Source organism: Fulvia fulva, chromosome 2, assembly GCF_020509005.1.
Source record: "Fulvia fulva chromosome 2, complete sequence".
Lineage (NCBI taxonomy): Eukaryota > Fungi > Ascomycota > Dothideomycetes > Mycosphaerellales > Mycosphaerellaceae > Fulvia > Fulvia fulva.
This window is the reverse complement of record NC_063013.1, coordinates 1,352,555-1,370,847: the sequence shown is the minus strand read 5'-3', so window position 1 is coordinate 1,370,847 and position 18,293 is coordinate 1,352,555. Positions and strand designations below refer to the sequence as shown.

The 18,293-nt window shown below is 54.5% G+C and overlaps 10 protein-coding genes across 10 annotated transcripts; 5 read left to right on the top strand and 5 right to left on the bottom strand.

The window, feature by feature from the left end:
- Positions 1–594: 594 nt before the first annotated feature.
- On the top strand, positions 595–1,745 carry CLAFUR5_02659 (Disulfide-isomerase; the record flags this gene model as incomplete). The annotated part of the gene is made up of 2 exons (XM_047901807.1): positions 595–1,108; positions 1,165–1,745. 2 exons carry the CDS (start codon positions 595–597, stop codon positions 1,743–1,745), a joined length of 1,095 nt encoding a protein of 364 aa, XP_047758771.1.
- Positions 1,746–1,929: 184 nt separating this feature from the next.
- Positions 1,930–2,721, bottom strand: CLAFUR5_02658 (uncharacterized protein; the record flags this gene model as incomplete). Its single annotated transcript, XM_047901806.1, has 5 exons — positions 1,930–2,105; positions 2,158–2,218; positions 2,271–2,375; positions 2,433–2,452; positions 2,508–2,721. 5 exons carry the CDS (start codon positions 2,719–2,721, stop codon positions 1,930–1,932), a joined length of 576 nt encoding a protein of 191 aa, XP_047758772.1.
- An 833-nt stretch (positions 2,722–3,554) lies between these two features.
- On the top strand, positions 3,555–4,601 carry CLAFUR5_02657 (Increased recombination centers protein 22-2; the record flags this gene model as incomplete). The annotated part of the gene is made up of 3 exons (XM_047901805.1): positions 3,555–3,641; positions 3,703–4,244; positions 4,295–4,601. The coding sequence occupies 3 exons, from the start codon at positions 3,555–3,557 to the stop codon at positions 4,599–4,601; spliced, it is 936 nt and encodes a 311-aa protein (XP_047758779.1).
- A 783-nt stretch (positions 4,602–5,384) lies between these two features.
- CLAFUR5_02656 (uncharacterized protein) lies at positions 5,385–5,906 on the bottom strand (the record flags this gene model as incomplete). Its single annotated transcript, XM_047901804.1, has 1 exon — positions 5,385–5,906. One exon carries the CDS (start codon positions 5,904–5,906, stop codon positions 5,385–5,387), a length of 522 nt encoding a protein of 173 aa, XP_047758780.1.
- A 224-nt stretch (positions 5,907–6,130) lies between these two features.
- On the top strand, positions 6,131–8,149 carry CLAFUR5_02655 (uncharacterized protein; the record flags this gene model as incomplete). Its single annotated transcript, XM_047901803.1, has 3 exons — positions 6,131–6,183; positions 6,242–6,476; positions 6,668–8,149. 3 exons carry the CDS (start codon positions 6,131–6,133, stop codon positions 8,147–8,149), a joined length of 1,770 nt encoding a protein of 589 aa, XP_047758777.1.
- A 496-nt stretch (positions 8,150–8,645) lies between these two features.
- CLAFUR5_02654 (uncharacterized protein) lies at positions 8,646–9,278 on the top strand (the record flags this gene model as incomplete). Its single annotated transcript, XM_047901802.1, has 1 exon — positions 8,646–9,278. The coding sequence occupies one exon, from the start codon at positions 8,646–8,648 to the stop codon at positions 9,276–9,278; it is 633 nt and encodes a 210-aa protein (XP_047758778.1).
- Positions 9,279–9,738: 460 nt separating this feature from the next.
- Positions 9,739–12,822, bottom strand: CLAFUR5_02653 (putative alpha/beta-glucosidase agdC; the record flags this gene model as incomplete). The annotated part of the gene is made up of 5 exons (XM_047901801.1): positions 9,739–11,298; positions 11,361–11,725; positions 11,788–11,915; positions 11,967–12,558; positions 12,606–12,822. The coding sequence occupies 5 exons, from the start codon at positions 12,820–12,822 to the stop codon at positions 9,739–9,741; spliced, it is 2,862 nt and encodes a 953-aa protein (XP_047758775.1).
- Positions 12,823–13,567: 745 nt separating this feature from the next.
- Positions 13,568–13,864, bottom strand: CLAFUR5_02652 (uncharacterized protein; the record flags this gene model as incomplete). The annotated part of the gene is made up of 1 exon (XM_047901800.1): positions 13,568–13,864. The coding sequence occupies one exon, from the start codon at positions 13,862–13,864 to the stop codon at positions 13,568–13,570; it is 297 nt and encodes a 98-aa protein (XP_047758776.1).
- Positions 13,865–14,334: 470 nt separating this feature from the next.
- Positions 14,335–15,613, top strand: CLAFUR5_02651 (uncharacterized protein; the record flags this gene model as incomplete). The annotated part of the gene is made up of 3 exons (XM_047901799.1): positions 14,335–14,450; positions 14,583–14,632; positions 14,688–15,613. The coding sequence occupies 3 exons, from the start codon at positions 14,335–14,337 to the stop codon at positions 15,611–15,613; spliced, it is 1,092 nt and encodes a 363-aa protein (XP_047758773.1).
- Positions 15,614–15,665: 52 nt separating this feature from the next.
- On the bottom strand, positions 15,666–18,189 carry CLAFUR5_02650 (Cell division control protein 48; the record flags this gene model as incomplete). Its single annotated transcript, XM_047901798.1, has 2 exons — positions 15,666–15,694; positions 15,747–18,189. 2 exons carry the CDS (start codon positions 18,187–18,189, stop codon positions 15,666–15,668), a joined length of 2,472 nt encoding a protein of 823 aa, XP_047758774.1.
- Between the last annotated feature and the right edge of the window lie 104 nt (positions 18,190–18,293).

The window sequence follows — 18,293 nt, the reverse complement described above, 5'->3', positions numbered from 1 at the left end:
GCTTCTGGTGGACTGCAGATCGATGAAGGTCTCTTGATTTGTATCTGGCAGCAAATGCGGTAGCGATTAACTCGCCAATACACAAGCAAATTTTAGAGCCATGTCTGAAGTTGACGCCTGCTGTGCCGTGAAGGATGCCTTGGATGTGGGCCTATTGTCAGCCCTGTAGTCGCGCGCGGTTCAACGGATGGACAGTCTCAAGAAGACGTCCAGTGATTGACGTAGCCATCAGCACCGGTTGTCAGCATGTAGACAGACATTCTATCCGGCCGTGTTGCGGTGTGTGGTCATCGCGGCTACGATCCAGAATGTTGGTACGCCGTCGGTATTCGATCGTGCACAGCGCAATGCATCAGCATCAGCAGCTGCGGTACCGTTAGCTGTAGGACCTATCATTGTTGCACGATTTGTGAACATATGATGTCGATGGAGTGGCGAAGCGCGTGTGAACGATCAACAACAGCTGTCCTCGGTGGAGCGCTGATAAAGACCCTGACCTCAATATTCTAAAGATACTCGGTACTCCCACCACCGCAGCAACTACTTGAAATCAACCTCGCAAGTGGAACAACTTCCATTGCACAATCCACCAACATGCGCTCCTCCACCATCTTCACAACGGCACTGGCTGCCATCACCGCTTCAGCGTCTGCCGTCATCGACCTCAAGCCCAACAACTTCGACACCCTCATCACCAACTCTGGCAAGCCGGCCCTCGTCGAATTCTTTGCTCCGTGGTGTGGCCACTGCAAGACTCTTGCTCCCGTCTACGAAGAGCTCGCCACATCCTTCGAGTTCGCCAAGGACAAGGTCACAATCGCAAAGGTCGACGCCGATGCCGAGAAAGAGCTGGGCAAGAAGTATGGCATCCAAGGTTTCCCGACATTGAAGTGGTTCCCTGGCGATGGAGGCAAGTCGGAACCTGAGGACTACAAGAGTGGACGAGATCTCGAGAGCTTGACTGCTTTCATTACCGAGAAGACGGGTGTCAAGCCAAAGGCCGCCAAGAAGGCCGCCACCTCTGTGGTATCATTGACCGACTCGAACTTTGATGAGGAGGTCAAAGACAAGGATGTTATTGTTGCTTTCACCGCACCATGGTGTGGACGTAAGTTGAGGCAGTCTCCATATAATCCCATGCATCCACTAACACAACCACAACAGACTGCAAGAGCCTCAAGCCCACCTGGGAAAAGGTCGCCACCGACTTCGCCTCCGAAGACGGCGTCACAATCGCCAACATCGACTGCGAATCCCCCACCGCCAAAGCCACCGCCCAGCGATTCGGCGTCAAGTCCTACCCCACCATCAAGTTCTTCCCCAAGGGCGATCTCAAGGGCGAAGACTACAGCAGCGGCCGCACCGAAGAAGCCCTCGTCACTTTCCTCAACGAGAAGGCTGGCACTTTCCGCGCTCCAGGTGGCACTCTCAACAACCTCGCCGGCGTCATCCCATCCCTCGACACTGTTCTTGCCACTCTCAAGGATGGCGGTGACAAGGCTTATGCAGAGCTGTACAAGCAGACTGGTACCTTGAAGGACAAGTACGCCGAGTACTACGCCAAGGTTGGCAAGAAGCTGCAGGAGAATGCCGGATATGTTGAGAAGGAGCTTACAAGGCTGCAAAACATGATTGCCAGGGGCAACCTTGCGCCAGAGAAGCTTGATGACTTGGTCAGCCGCAGCAACATTTTGAAGAAGTTCAAGGGCGAGGAAGTGGATGATGACGTCAAGAGCGAGCTTTAAATGAGATCAACGAAGACAAGATACTGTTACGACTACGGATAGATGCGTCCTGCAACACAGACATGCATGAACCCTCTCAGCCGCAGGACAGCAGCCCGGGGCAGATTGTAGATTAGAGAGGGAAGATATCATCCTAAAAGCATCACGACATGGCACTCCTCTCTCCACAGTCCTCGAAAGGAGCTCATGTTAATGATACCAAGTACGTCTCCATTTGTGACCCGCACCACAACGAGAGGTGCCACGATAGTATCCAAGGTTTTGTGATGAAGGCGGCAGTATTAAACTCGCTGAAAACGTTCTTGATCAAGTACGGCTGCGACTCGGCTTCCTCCTCACACTGGGTATTTGGCACAGTCTCTAGAGGAACTGGTCAGCCGGAGTCTCGATGAGAGGTCAGAAATCCACATACGCAAGATTGCAATCCCTTGAACTTGCTGAGGCTTAACGTCGAACTCCCAACGGATGAAGACCTGGCATGGCGTTAGCCTGGATGATGCGCAGAGTATCAGTTGCTTGACGTGCATTGGTACAGTCATGAAAGATGTTCTCCACCACGAAAGGCAGATTCGGTTGCATGGCCTGCGCAGCCTCTAATCCAGCACGCGAGGAGAACGATAAGGCGCCGAGCTGCGAGCTGTATTAGCTGAGGTAGTCTGCGGTAGTGGGTAGATCCAGTATCCGCACCGGCTTGGAACAAGCAGTGCCTAGGAAGTCGTCAGTAAGAGGAAGATGTGCAGATAGAGAGCTTCAGGTAAATACCATTGCTGATCAACCAAGATACACTATCCGTCTGATCGGTATAGTCAACAGCCAACGTCTTGTTCGCAAACGCTTCAGAATAGTTGCTAAACAGCGTTGCGAAGTTGTTGGCAACTAAATCGGCGTTGGCATCTGTGAGGCAGATGGCTTCGACTCGAGTTAATGATGAGAGCAGCGCTGCCGCAGCAAGGAGCAATGTAGGTGTAGACCACATATCGAGTTGCGATGGAATGAGGTTTTGGGAGTATGGGCCAAGATCTGTGTAGCCTTGGCATGCATACCTATCTCATGTTTACATAGCCTTCGCCCCCCGCTTCAGCTGATCCATAGTTTCTGTGGTTCCAATACTGTAGCTACAGCCTGCGGAAGATGCGATGTGACCATGACGATACTGATTTCAGCCACGAAAGGGCTGAATCTGAATTTTGAGAAGATGCCGAACCAGAGGCTTAAGAGGTGCGTTCACGGGGTTGACTGTCAAGCCCCAGCCTCACGCTCTGCCGCGAGTACCAATCGGCAAAGATGCAGCTTATGTGAAGCCAAAAGCTACGTCGTAAAGCGCTCTATCGGATGTGTCGAATTGTTCGAGCGAAAGACGTGCCGTTTGTGCTCCATTCTGAGCAGGAGCTTCGACTGTCAGTCGCGTGCCATCGTGCTGAAGTAGACCTATGCTCATGCGGAGCTTCTAGCAGATGCATTCAGCGCGATACCATCAGCCGCAACGATGGGCAGCGGGCGTAGACTCCCTCGTGCAAAGCGCAACTTAGCGAGTGCTGCTTGGAGTAAGTCGGGCCAAAAAGAGCGGCTGCTACGCGCGATGCATGTTTGGTCATCGAAAGCAACAAAGTCTTGTAAGATCGCTTCTTGTACACTGTGTTGTTGGCATGTTGTCTCGTCGCTCTTGGCTGAAGAGTGGAGCTCGGCCAGATCCCTGCCACCAATTCGGCCGCGGGAGAGTTGACAGCTATGCCACTACACATTGACACTCTCCATTGAGCTCTTGCTCCTGCGAGCACCTCCATTGCACTTTCTCTGCCACTTCCCATCATGGTCTCCTTCAAGCTCGCGGCCCTCGCAGCTGTAGCGTTGGGCTCGTTGAACGTTCTAGCACAAGACACAGCAGCAGACATCCAGGTACGATTTTGTTGCTGCACAGCTGTACTTGAACCATGCTAACCGATGCACTTCCTTGCAGGTCGAAGACAACATCGGCGATACCCCTCAGAACCCTGCGAAACCGGACATTGCCGATGTCAACGTCGAAGATATGCAGAACTACCTGGCATCGGGCGGGAACCAGCAGTGGAAAACAGGAAGCAGCGATCCAAAGCCGTTGAACGTCGACGTGAATGTGTCTTTCCCAGATGCTGAGATCTTTGGTGTGAAGCTGGTCAACGGCCGGCCTACGCGCGCCCTGTTCCACATCGCGAACAATGAGGATACGGACATCAATGTTCTGCTTGGTCTGGGTGCGCTGTTGACACCCTTGGGCACTCCTGGTGCACCAGAGGTACCACAGGTTGTACGCAACATGACTGGCGCCAAGTTCGGCACAGTCATTGCGCCAAAGTCGAAGGAAACTTTGACGTACTCTTTCAGCAACGTCATGCAGCCGCAGGACCTTACCCTGGAGCTCCAGACTGTCATCGCCAAGGGCCAGAATATGTTCACCTTGACCGTCTTCTCCGAGAGCGTGTCTATTGTGGAGGCACCAACTTCGATCCTCGATCCTCAAATGTGCGTATCGAAGTGTTCCAACGATGGCGCTAGCTAACGTCTATTGATAGTATCTTCCTCTACCTCCTCCTCGCCGGTATCTTCGGTGGTACCTGCTACTTCATCTACAACGTCTGGATCACACAGCTTTTCCCTCAAAAGAAGCGCGGCGGCAAGGGCGGCGAGCGTGCCAAGCGATCGTCTGGTGGTAGCAAGCCAGTCGATCCCTCAGAGCAGGTCGCTGTGGTTGGTGCAGATGGACCTGCTGTGACTACTGGTTCCAAGACCTACGATGAGAGCTGGATCCCAGCGTCTCACCTGCAAAGGCCACAAGCTAAGAGAGTTGGAAGTGGCAGACCAAAGAGCAGGGCAGCATAAGTTTGAGCAAAGGTTATCTCGCGAAAGCCACTCCAACTATCGACTAAGCTGCGACCAGCTTGTGAGGATGATATTGAGCATAATGACTTCGAGTCGGCGAGGCCTCCCATTTGACGGCAGCCGCTTGCAACAGCCACAGAAGCGCCGAGTCCAAGCGAGCTACGGCAGAAGAGTCACCAGACATGTTCAAGATCGGCAGATGTGAGGGCATGAAGCTTTGTGGATGAGAACAGTAGGTATGGAGCAGATAGCAGTCCTCGCTGTAAAGTAACGCTTCTACGATGGCGAAGAATCTTCCAAACTCCACTTTCACATGCTCATTGTGTCACTGCTCTACTTCCTCCTCGTGGCATGGTCACTGCCCGGTTTGGCGGCCAAGTCTACCTGCCCGAGGGTCCTACATAGTCCATCGCTTCCAACCTCGTCTTCTGATTACTGCGCCTTTCGCTCAAATCCACTGGTGCGTTGAGGGGTAGTGTGGAGTATAGCGACCAATGCCTGGCATGGCAGCATCGCTCAAGCGAGCGCGGTCCATGGCCGCGATCGATATCCCTTGGCTGCTACATTGATGTCAAGGCAGGGGGCGACGTTCAGTGTCATCGACCTTCATCCCCGAGCATACCAGCCTTGTGCTTTGCAGAGTCCGGTCGTGGCATCTTCCTTCTGGGTTGGATGCTCATGGGAAGTGCCAGTGGCGTCCAGATCGAAGCGTTCTAGTAGTGTGGTATGTCCTATGTGGGCATACTGAGCATTATATATCCAAACGATAGCCCTCCACCAACATCACTTCATCCAGCTCGGCTTATCGTCCGCACTGCTCGCAGCCTTCTCCCACGGCTTCTTCCTTTCGTCAGATTTGCTCTCCGAAGCTTGTCCTTCGAGGATCGTATCCGGAATGTCCTTGATGCCAGGAATCGGCTTGCCCTCGGCAATCATGTCACAGATGTCAGCAAAACTTGCAGGCTTCGGCGCATCTGCCATGCCACCACTGGAGTCTGCCTGTGCAGGTGGCTCACTGTCCAAGATAGACCATCCATCCTCGGCACCATTTGTCTCGCCCTCGTGGTTCTGTTGCTCTACCCATCTCTTGTAGCCGTCGAAGTCGACAGATGTCCCTGCCTTCCGTGCGTAGTAGTAGCATTTGGCTCGCAAGGTGAGGTGGCCGACTTGTTGAGGATCCTGCACTGAGCCCAGAATCGCTCTGAGTCCTCCTTGGAATTCCTCATCCTCGGACCATGGGTAGCTGTCCAGTTGGTGGAATACCAGGGTGCTGTCCAGCTCAGTCTGCTGTGCTTCCGAGCCCATGTTGCCGAGTACGACGCTGCTTCACCATGTGCCTGACTCGATGTCGTGTGGTGACAGTGAGTGGAATGTGAGTGGCTGGACGATCGCATGTGAAGCTTTGGTTTCGGCGATCTGAAACACGAAGCTTGACTCCAGCTTTTGGGGCACACCCGACGCCTGCACCACGTCCAAACAACATAACATACTCCCCACACAGACACCACCCCCGCGATACAGCAGCCACCATGTCCGAGTACATTGGCTCGCGCATCTCGCTCATCTCCAAGTCCGACATCAAGTGTGCCGCCCCATCGCAATGCGACAGCGCTCACACGACCGCCGCTAACAGGTGGCAGATATGTGGGCACCCTGCAGTCGATAGACAGCGAAACGGCCACCGTCTCCCTCAAGGATGTCCAATGCCACGGCACCGAAGGACGAAAGGGCAATCCCGCAGAGGAGATCCCCGGCTCGGACGTCGTCTACGATGGCATTGTCTTCCGTGGCAGCGATGTCAAAGACCTCACCATCCTCGCGCCGCCGAAAGAGAACCGCCCACCGCAGATGCCGAATGATCCTGCGATTCTAGGGGTACGTAAGAGCAAGCACATGATACTTCCCCACCACATGATGAAGCATATTTGGATGAAAAACACAACACTACCGATGGCGCAAAAACCATGTGGATATTTCCAGTTGCCTTCCTTCTGACCCTCTACCCAACTTGCCGCATAGCACTCACGAGTCGCGTTGGCAGGGGCATTCGCTGACTTGATGTACAGTCTGGTCAACAACAGCAACCACAGGGTTCTGCCCAGCAGCAGCAGAACCAGTGCGGCGGCCCTCCTCCACCACAGTTTCAGCAACAACAGCATCTTGGTTACCCAGGCCCACCACCGAACCAGTTTCAGCAGCCCCCGCGATTCCAAGGCCCCGGTGGCGCTCACGGATTTCCAGGTCAGCCCGGCGCAGTACCAGGCTATGGAATGGGATATGGTCCGCCTCCGCCTGGCTACGGCCCAGGCCCCATGGGCTATGGTCCTCCACCACCAGGTCATGGCTTTCCGCCAGGTCCGCCAGGTCCATTCCCACCACAGCAGCAACCGATTGGTCCTCCAGGTCACATGAACCAGCAGCAGCGACCACCGCAACAGCAGATGCAAGGCCAGCAGCAACAAGCACCCATTGGAAGCAAGCAGAACACGCCGCAGCCAGGCCCAAACCCAGCGTCTCAGCCACCTGCTCAGCAATCAGAACAAAACCCTGTCGAAATGTCCGGCACTCCTGCTGGCAACAGCAAGGCTACGGGACCTCCACCTCCGGTCGACTCTAAGCCTTCGACAGCTGCCGCAACAGCTCCATCGGCTGCGACCCAAGCGCAACAGCCACCTGCCGCGAAGCCAGCCCAAAAGCCAAACAACAGAGTTGCAGTTCCTCTGCCATCCGCTAGCCCAGCCGTACCGAAGCAGCAACCTAAGCCTGCAGCCCCTGCACAACAAGCGCCTGCACCAGCTCCGGCTCCGGCTGCGCAACCCACTCCGAATGCCTCGAATGCCACAGAAGCTGCGACAGCCGCAGTCGCAGCTGCTATGGCGAAACTTGGCGCAACGAACAGTGCAGGAGCAGTGGACAACCTCACACAGAAGGTCAACCAGATGAGAGTGCAAGAAGGTCAGACAAGAGGCCGCGGACGTGGGCGGGGTGCTGAGAGAGGTGCACGTGGTGGAAGACGCGAAAGCACACAGAAGACAGTCGAGGTGCCAAAGGAAGACTTCGACTTCGAGACCGCGAACGCAAAGTTTAACAAGCAGGACTTGGTCAAGGAGGCCATCGCGAGCGGAAGCCCAGTCACGAGCCCTGTCAACGGCGACCAGGCGGATCCAATCGCATCGGTCACGAACGGACATACTGAAACAGACGACGTGGTTATCCCACCGAAGCAGACCTACGACAAGAAATCATCATTCTTCGACAACATCAGCAGCGACCTCAAGGATCGTGCAGAGCAGCAGCAGGCAGAGTTCGACGGACGCACAATGCGCCGTGAGGAACGATCGAAGAACATGGAGACGTTCGGACAGGGTAGCGTCGATAACGCCGGTGGCTACCGTGGCAGAGGGCGCGGCCGTGGACGTGGCTTTGGTCGTGGCCGAGGTGGAGGAGGAGGGTACCCTGGTGGTCGCGGTGGATTTGGCGGCGACAGCGCTCCCCGTGGCAATTACAGAGGCCGTGGACGAGGCGATGCTGGAGCTACTCCGGCATAGTATGCCTGATGTCGCAACAGACGTAACGCGAGCGACCCCTGTATCTTGCGAGTCTCGATTGTACTATAGTGATGCTGCCTACGACAGGGTGAAGAAATGCAGAAAGACTCATGAAAGACCTGCCTACCTATCTGGGTAGGTAGAGAAAAATGGACTCCAATGTGTTGCCTTATGGAGGTGACTACAGAGCGCAGGTCTCGCGTAGAAGCTTTCGCGCGTGGGTTGACACGATGTGTTTGGAATTGGATGCTTGCAATCCTCGCTGACATACTGTGAAGGATTGCAGCTTAGCTGTACCTCTCGTTAGGAATACGTGCCTATCCCGCTCTTCTTTGAAGAAGAAATGGAATGCCGAGGGCAGATTCAGTAAGGCGTTATTGTACTGAGCTGTATAGACTACGCACCTGTCTGTGGGAGCTCACGTGAGGGATGAGCTCAAGCTCGACGTCTTGCATATGGGCTTCGTCATCACAATGCCATCAACAATCGTTTGAGAATGCCATCTCAACCCGGAGACGGCAAAATACCACACCACTTCCGCCTCTTAGACCTCCCAGCAGAGCTCCGCGAACACATCTTCGCCTTCGCAGTGCTCTCAGACCTCCCCATCTCCCCACGCGTCTTCATCCCACGAGATGCCTTTGTCCTTCGCCTCCCGGCAGTCACGCACGTCAACAGACAGGTTCGGCAGGAGAGTCTACCGCTATACTTCGAAGTCAACACCTTCCAATTCAACGTCAAAGATGTGATGGAATTACCCTTAGCCCAGGACCTGCGTTATGAGAAGAAGCTGCTCACATTCGGTGCGTGGTGCGAAGCTGCTGGAGCCGATCAATTCCGGCGGATCAGACACTATTCGTTGAAGACTTCGAGTGCGGTTAGTGCTCCTGCTGTCATGCTGGATCTGGGTGCGAGCAGGCAGTTTAGGATGGAGGTGAGGTGTTATTGGCAGGGTGGGATGAGGAAGCGGCCTCGGTTGCAAATTGGAGAGGCGCCTGAGGTGCTGTATGATGTGGTCCGAGGAATGTTGGAAACGAATGATGGAAAGGGACTTTTGCCGGGTGATGTTGTGGACCTGTGTGGCGAGGTTCAATTGTGTGTGCCGCGGATGCTGCATGGGATACCATGAAGGACTGTGGGAGAGTGAGACAACTGGAAGTCGAGCACTCTTGACGAGCATCACTGTGCCAGCGGGAGACACCTTCCTTCGTCGACGGATCTTTGGTGCAATGAGATTCTGCTCAAATGCATTGAAATGCGTGTAACCCCAGTCTCTGCAGTCGTCACCTCATCTGGCCTGGACAAGATCCCGACTATCATAACCCCATCATCTGGGCCCAGCTCTTTGGCACCTTCAGATGACCAAGTAGAATCTCTGGCTCATATGGACCAGGCCATGGACCAAGGAGCGCGTTGCGAACCATGAAGACATTTCCAGCAGAGACGCTGCAGACGACAATTTCGAACACCACGCGCAGCATGTTAGAATCGCGGAACAACGTCGTAGAAACCCGGAGATCGCTCACGCGCGTTACGATGGCCCTTTATATTCCAGCTCTGTTCGACGTCTGCTCATCATGAGCAGACTGCTATACGCTAACGGTCAGCTCTCCATCAAGCGGCTGGTCGACGGCCACCGTCGTAGCACCACTCTCCTCGCTGTGCGTCCATTCGCCATGCGCGTCATCTCTTGGTCCTTTACGACCACTCTTCCCCTTACCTCCATGGCGCCACGAAGGATGTCCATGGTACTCCTTCGATCCACCAAGCACAGTCACAGCCGCGATCCGGATACTTTCAGCAGTGTATCCAAAAGTACCAGTGATCTCGAGCTCTCCATCGGCATACTCAAACTCGATCTCTGAAGTAGCATCCTGTTCAATACTGTCACCGTCGTCGAGATACAGCGAGCCACTAGCCTTCCCTTCCCGGTCTGGAGCAACAATGATTTCGAAAGGTTGCTTGCGCGTTTCCGTAGTGGTATATCCAGACTTTTGTCGAACAGGCAGGACGCTGCCACCGCGGACGTGGAGCGGGATCTCGGTGAAGCTAATGTTGTTGAGGGTGATCTCTGCACCGCGACCTTCGACGACCTCCCATGAACCCCAGGTGTAGAAGCGATCGACGGGAAGATAGATTGTCACACTCGTCGAGTTCTCCTCAGTGACTGGCGAGACGAGGATCGAATCTCCGTAGAAGAATTGGAGTTGGTTGCCGAAGGTGTTCGTGTCGTGTGGGTATAGGAAGAAGAGCGGGTTGATGACTGGGGTACCATCAATGGTCTGCTTGTGGAAGGCAGTGTAGATGTAGTCCAGTAGCTTGTACCTGATATCGAAGGCATTGCGAGCTGCTTCAGCGACCAGGTCCCACAGGTAGAACTCTTGCGGAATCGACGTGTCTCCGTTGTGGTTCCTCGAAAAAGTGTAGAATGCTCCCAGAGTGGCCCAGCGAGCACACAAGGTGGACGTGGTGTTCCCACCAAATCCGCAGATATCGGAGCCAACCATGGGTACTTGGAACAGCGTAGCAAAATTCAGCATGCCTTGGATCGAATTGCGATACTGTGCCCATGTGCTGAGATTATCACCAAGCCACTTTCCGACGCTTCTGCCTGCGCCGGCAAACGTCGAACGAGTGATGACCATCGGCCTCCTGGTAGGTCGCCTGGCTAGCATAGCGGTCCGTGAGGCTTCAGACATCATAGTGCCGTAAAGATTGTGCACATCAAGTTCGACATGACCATCGTAGTGAACGATGTCAGTATCCAATGTGAAGTTTGATAGTCCTCCGTAGGCTTCGAATGTGTTCTCGTTGTTGATTTGATAAGGTGGAGCAAGGAAGTCGCGATCGGGGTATCCAATGAGTGCAGCTCCATTGGGAGACTCTGGAGACTGACGCTTGACCTCGCGCTTGATCGGGGAGGCATCAATAAACCGTTTCTTGGCATCGTTGGGATTCGAGTCTGGTGCCAGCCAAGGGGGAGCATAGACATACTGGTCGGGAGGGTATGGAGCAGCGCCAGGCTGGAATTCTGGGCCAAAGCCCGGGATTGGTCGGGGTTGCGATCTAAGCTCGGGTCGTGTTGGAGGAAATCCGCGTTCTTCGGTAGTCTCATCAGGATCGTCGCCAAAGTAGTTGAAGTTGGCAGCCTGTTAAGAACGTCAGTCAAGATCATATCATGAATACATCGCGACCAGGTCAGCAGACATACCTCATTCATGTCTATCCATAGGGCATCAATGTCCAGGCCATCTTCGGCGTTGAAGAAGTCCAAAAACTCGTTGTTCCAATACTCCTGAGTATCAGGATGGAACCAATCCGGGAAAGCCGTGACACCGGGCCAGACGACTCCCCGGTAGACAGTGCCATTCTTGTAGACGAAGTAGCCATTGTCACGAGCTGTTAGGAAAGTGTCGTAGGGCAGGTTGTCGTACTTCTCCTCTTGATATGCTACAGCAGGGTCGACCATCACGACGTAGTGCTGATCATGCTCGTGCAGGTAGTCAACGATATCTCGCATCCGCTCCATAGGGAATCGATCAGGGTCAGTCGTCATGATGTATCTCGCATACATGTCTTGTTGCTAAATGTCAGCGGAGTGTTCATGTTCCCGCGAGTACCTTTAGGTTCTTGCTTACAGTCAATGTCTGTCCACATCGTTTCTAGAGGAATACCGGCGGAGGAGTAGTTCGTGACCACTTCGGCTACTGCATAGAAGTCCCTGTAGCCATATCGGCACTGGTGAAATCCGAATCCCCAATACGGCCTGCATCTATGTCAGCTGGTGGACCTAGGAAGTTGCCTATAGTTAGCTTACATCATGGCAGGTAGTCCTGCAATCTCAGCGTACTGCTTGCTGACTTCAGTAGGTGCTGGTCCCGCCACGAAATACAGATCCAGGATTCCTGAGATCAAGTTGTACTCCAAGTGTTGTCCACCGACATTGTCGATCTTCACGTCCATTCCGGAGCTAGAAAGAAGGAACACGCCGTGCGTGCCATCCTCACCTCGGTGGTCGAAATATACAGGGTGGTTTCCATAAAGGTTCGTGCCCTCTGGAATACCGTAGCTGTCACGCGACCAGAGCGTGCGTGTGTAATTGGTGGCGTTGAGTTTGAAGTTGTCCGAATGCTCTCCTAGACCATAGAGGTTCGGACTCTCGGGCAGTGATGTCCGCAGGCGGAGATACTGGTCTTGGAAGACGAGAGGAGCGGCAGATGAGTCGAAGAGGACTTCACCGCTAGCCTTGCGGACAACGCGGAAACTGAAGGGTGAAGTTTTGTGCTCAAAGGTCAGTTCTGCTTGCTCTGGCGATACCGAGCTTGAGCTGTCGGGAGATGGAAACACGCTGACAGGCACCTGGTACGCAATTGCTGCGGCATCTTCGATCTTGACGTGTAGCCTCTTTTCTGACTTGTGTCAGTGGAGCGCAGGTTGGTCTGAGCGGTTCACCTACCAGTGTCGTAGTTGACTGTAAGCTTCAGATCCTCGATGTCCTTTCCGTAGCTATTGCATGCAGGACCAGCAAGAGCTAGGTCAGCCGTCAAGCCTGTTCCTGATGTTTGGACGTTAGTGGCAGTATACCCTGGACACGCTGCAGCGTTATCTTGTCTTGGTAACAGTGCTCTGGCAGAAGCAGTTGCCGCAATGGCAGCTCCAACTAGAAAATGCATGCTAGGCAAAAGGGTAGAGTCGTTTGTCCACTACTCCACGATTGAAAGTTGCAGTGCATTCGCCTCGCTTTTGAATCCCATGTTGCTACACCCAACTTGGGAACCTTGACTAGGTCAAGGGAGGGGCGTGCATTGAAGACTGCACTCCATCATACAGATGCTTATACGCACATGCACGGCGTATTGCATCGACAATAAGGCCGACGTGTCTCTTCTCGGCAGAATTGAGTCGATCTGGGAGCAAGTTCATTACCACACGTCCATGGGCATGCGGGAACAAAGTTGCATCAGTCTGCAGGAAAACACAATGCTGACGTCGAAGGATGCCCTGCCAAGATTGCCGCTGCCGTCAGATGGCGCAGCTCCTGGAACGGCTCCGCTATACCAAGAGCCAAGCCTGAGGGGAGAGATCTACGACCCCGAGAAAGAGTCCGACTCATTGTTGACATACGATTCCTGATCATTGAACGAAGAGCAGTGTGTTACGTATTCCAGAACCGTCATGAACAGTAACGCCAATGTCCGCGGAAGGCCCTCGAAGAACGGACCGATGAAGTTCAACAGAGAAACACCAAGGCTGATGGTTTCTGGTCAGGATGCTTCCATTCGCGCACATACACCAGACTGCTATCTTCAACGGCACGATGAGGCAGTGTACCGCGGATTTGCGTGAAGATCTAATCTTTGTCGCAGACTGCTGGCGAGAGTCGACAGATTGTGTCGTACCTGAGGTCTCTGATGTTTGTCAAGGAGTCCTCCGCAAAAGTTCGCAGATCGTGGTATGCCCCACAGTTTGGCCCATGTACGGTCCATCCTCCGTCCAGAACACTCTCTGCAGTCGACATTTGCGACCCTGATTACCATCGGTATCCTTGTCTGTAGCGTGAAACAGGCAGACTGTGATGTCGTCGAAATGCAAGAAGCTGCCATGACCTGGGCCATAGGGACCACCCTGCTCTGCATTCTGTAGCAGTGGTCCTGAACTCTTCTCCCAAGAATCGGGATCAAGTGGATCTTTACCAACAAATCTGAGAGTCGCCATCTTGTAATCCTTTGTCCAGCTCGCACCGCAGCTGTAGACGAGACCTTGCCATGACCCGTCTGGAGATCTCAGCCACTGTGGTCCTTCGTTGATGCTGACGAACCCCGTCTTCTCCCAGACGTTTGTTAGTACCTGTACTTCAGCGAGTGGCTCTCTTTCCCGCAGTATGTCCACAGACTCCGCATCACACTCACGACGAACAAGTTCAAGACTTCTCGAGCCTTGACAATGACCGTTGGTGATATGGGAGAGGAGGAAGCGCGTGGTCGACGCGAACCTCTGTGCCTCTCTTGGCCACGCGACTCCGCGAGTCAGAGTTGGAAGGTCTGCCGATTCCTCTGCTTGCACGGCTTGCCCAATTTCAAGGTTCGCTCTTGCCACCAGACATAGAACTGGGTCTCAACGAGTCCACAGGCAGCAATGCAAATGCCTGACCAGAGAGGAGCTTTGTAATATGAGGAGGGACATGGATGCCGACGGGAGCTGAGGAGCTGAACTCCAGCCGTCCAGTGAAAGCGACGGAAGTGGACAAAGCCGTAGTCAAGATTCGGGAGGCTCTCACTGGCGATAGCCTGCACACTCCAACGTCTGTGACTGTGTGAAGGCCGCTGCATATAACCAACACCGCTCCCACAGGCCGTGCCTTACGAGACCCAAGCTGTCGGGCACTCGGTTTGCGACATGGCCGGCCAGGTTCCGGGAGACTGCATCCATACAGCATCCGCGAAGATTGCACCCGGGAAAGTAGTCAGGGTAGCAGGGCGGTAGGTGAGTTTGCCGTATCCCACACCGCTCTTTGACATCATCTAACAAATCCATCCAGGGCACGTCGAAGAGCACAGCACAGAGACCCTATGGCAAGAAACCGGCGTCGCAAACCAAGGCTGCATTGCAGTCTTCATTCAACGAGGCCATCTAAGTGCCGCATCAGCGAAAGTGGACGACTACCATTCGACGTTTCCGCCGGTGACGTGGTACCATAAACATGAAGATGTCCCAAAAGCTATCAGACCGAGTTGGTTTACGCCCATTTCGGGCACACATAGCCAGCCGACTATTTTCGAACTTCGCAACCTTCTTCGAACGACACCAGACACGCCGTCTGAGAACCCAGACACGTCTGACAGTGGCGGTGTTAGCGCGGACGAGTCCAGCGACGATGAGATAAAGGAGACCATCGCTGCGTCATTGATGAAGACCGGATCGCAAGTCCGAACATCAAGTTCACCACCAGCGGAAGTGAAGCTCGAGCGCAAACAGGAGGTCTTCAAAAAGACGGTGTCGTACAACGAAGTGACGAAGTACAGCAAACCTCCCAGTACTACGCGGCAAACAAAACGACCTTCCGCGGGCTGTTGTCACGCTGACGACGACGAAGATGATGAGGATCCTCTTCCAGTCAAGAGGGAGCCAGGTATTGAAGACGATCACGGTTTTGTCTCCAACGACAACAGTCGGGAAGCTGCAGTTCAACAGGCATCGTCTCGCATCAAACACAAGAAGCGCAAGATGGACGAGGATGATGAGGCGGAACTACGACGCTGCATTCGAGAGTCCGAGGCCGATGCAGAGCTTGCACAGGCACAGCTACACCAAATCGCGGCAGAACGAAGGTTAGCTGAGGTTCGAGCCGCGAATAAGGCAGATGCATTGTTCTCAATCGCCACGTGGCGAGCTAATGAAACATTCTATCGTTGCAGCGTAAAACGCCATCCCATGCTATCACGTCAAGCCTTGCTGCGTCGTTGAATGCAGCCAGCTAGCGATTTACCCCCTATCCAGCCATAACCCATTAGGTAGCTTAATCGTAGAGATCCTCTTCCCCGGCGCCTGTGAGAAAAGTTAGCATCTGTATCCTACGAAATTTGATGTGATCACATACCATTCTGCTGCTCAGCAGCACCACCGTTCTCGCCCTCTGGGAAGCGGAAGAATGCACTGCCACCAGCGCTGCTCTTCATGCTCTGGGCGAAAGCCTCGTACCGCCGGATCTCAGTGTCTGTGACAGAGCGACGAGCCATGCTCATTGCCTCCTCGAAGTGACGCTTCGTGAGCTCTGGTACTGGGTCCTCCTCGTCAACGTCCTCCTCCATCTTGGTGTCATCACCGGCCTCAGCCTCCTTTGCCTTGCTGTTGCGGATCGCAATGTCGATGCTCTCCTTGATGGCGAGCTTGACAGCGCGTTGGGTGATGAAGCCCAAGTCGGCACCAGAGAAGCCGTGGGTCTTCTGGGCGATGTAGTTGAGATCGACATCCGGAGCGACTGGAGTCTTGCGGAGCTGAGCCTTCAGGATGCTCTCACGTCCCTCTTGGTCTGGAAGTGGGACGTAGACAAGAGTGTCAAGACGACCTGGACGGCACAGAGCATTGTCAAGCTGCTCTGGACGGTTGGTTGCGCCGATGACGAACACATTCTTCTTGCTGGTCATACCATCCATCTCTGTGAGAAGCTGGTTGACGACACGGTCGGACGCACCACCTGCATCACCCTGGCTGCCACCACGAGACTTGGCAATCGAATCCAGTTCGTCAAGGAAGACAACACAAGGTGCAGCCGCGCGAGCCTTGTCGAAGATGTCTCGGATGTTGGATTCAGACTCACCGAACCACATGGAGAGCAGTTCTGGACCCTTGACCGAGATGAAGTTGGCGGCGCACTCGTTGGCGACTGCCTTGGCAAGAAGTGTCTTACCAGTACCTGGTGGGCCGTAGAAGAGCACACCGCGGGACGGGCTGAGACCGAACTTGAGGAACTTCTCGGGATGGTCGACTGGGTATTGCACGCTCTCGACCAGCTCGCGCTTGACGTCCTCGAGACCACCGATGTCGTCCCACTTGACGTTCGGCACCTCAACAACGGCAACCTCGCGAAGGGCGCTTGGGTTGCTGACGCCGAGGGCGAAGCGGAAGTTCTCTTGTGTGACACCAAGGCTGTCGAGCACCTCGGCGTCGATTGTGTCCTCATCGAGATCAATGAGGTCCATCTTCTCACGAATCTGCTGCATGGCTGCCTCGGAGCAGAGCGATGCAATATCCGAACCGACGTAACCGTGTGTCTCGGCGGCGATCGACTCGAGATCGACGTCGTCACCGAGCTTCATGTTTTTTGTGTGGATGCCGAGAATCTCGAGACGGCCGGTTGGGTCGGGAATGCCGATATCGACCTCACGATCGAAACGGCCGAATCGACGAAGGGCGGGATCGATGGAGTTTGGACGGTTGGTGGCAGCCATGACGACCACGTTGGAACGCGCCTTCATGCCGTCCATGAGGGTGAGTAGCTGAGACACAACACGGCGTTCGACCTCACCGTTGGTCTTCTCACGCTTTGGTGCGATGGAGTCGATCTCGTCGATGAAGATGATCGCCGGGCTGTTCTTCTCTGCCTCCTCAAAGGCCTTTCGCAGATTACTCTCCGACTCACCAGCCATCTTTGACATGATCTCAGGGCCGTTGATCAGGAAGAAGAAAGCACCGGTTTCGTTGGCGACGGCGCGAGCCATCAGTGTCTTACCAGTACCCGGTGGACCATACATGAGGATACCGCGTGGTGGCTTGATACCAATGGACTTGAAGAGTTGAGGATGTCTCAGTGGAAGCTCGACGAGCTCTCGAACCTGCGCCATTTGCTTGCGACATCCACCAATGTCATCGTAACCAACCTCGTTGAGGTTGCCCTCCTCGTCTTCACGCTGAATGGGCTCGCCCTCGCAGTGGATGACCGTGTCCTGGGCGACGATGCCGTACTCGGGTGGGTCAATCTCGACGACCTTGAACTCGACTGTCCGCATCGCAGCTCTACATGTGAAGAGATCACCTTGTCGCACTGGACGGTAGGCTTCGCGGAAGTATGGAGCGAGGAAGACATCGAAGAGCGAGCCAGTGAGGCCCTCGATGGTGTCGGCCATGGGCAGGACAGCGATACGCTTGGCGTACTTGATGTCGGGACATGGGTTGACTGTGACGACGTCACCCAGCTTGACTCGAAGATTGTGTCTCACCACTCGGTTCATGCGCGCGGAGCCATCATCAAGGTCGTCGTCGGCGAGCACGATGAGCACTGTATCCTTTCTCTTCTTGCCCTTGACAAGCACGGTGTCGCCGCGGAAGAGCTGCAGCTGCTCCATCGTGTTGTTTGATAGTGCGAGGATCGAGTTATCGTCAGTGGTGGCGTCGGTGACAATCAAGCTGTTAGGCTTCTTCTTCTTCTTGAGGATGGCCGTCGCAGTGGCGTCCTCGTCGCGTCGCTCAGCGCCTGATGGATCATTGTCGAGCTTGACCTTGCCCGCAGGCTTGCTGGTCGACTTGTCTGGTTCCACAGACATGATGGTTGTGTTGTGGTGGGCTCGTATGTTGTGAGCTCCGACAGCTGCTGCTCACCTATCTCCGGAGGCGATGCTGTTGTCGGTGGTTGTGAAGAGCGGTGTTG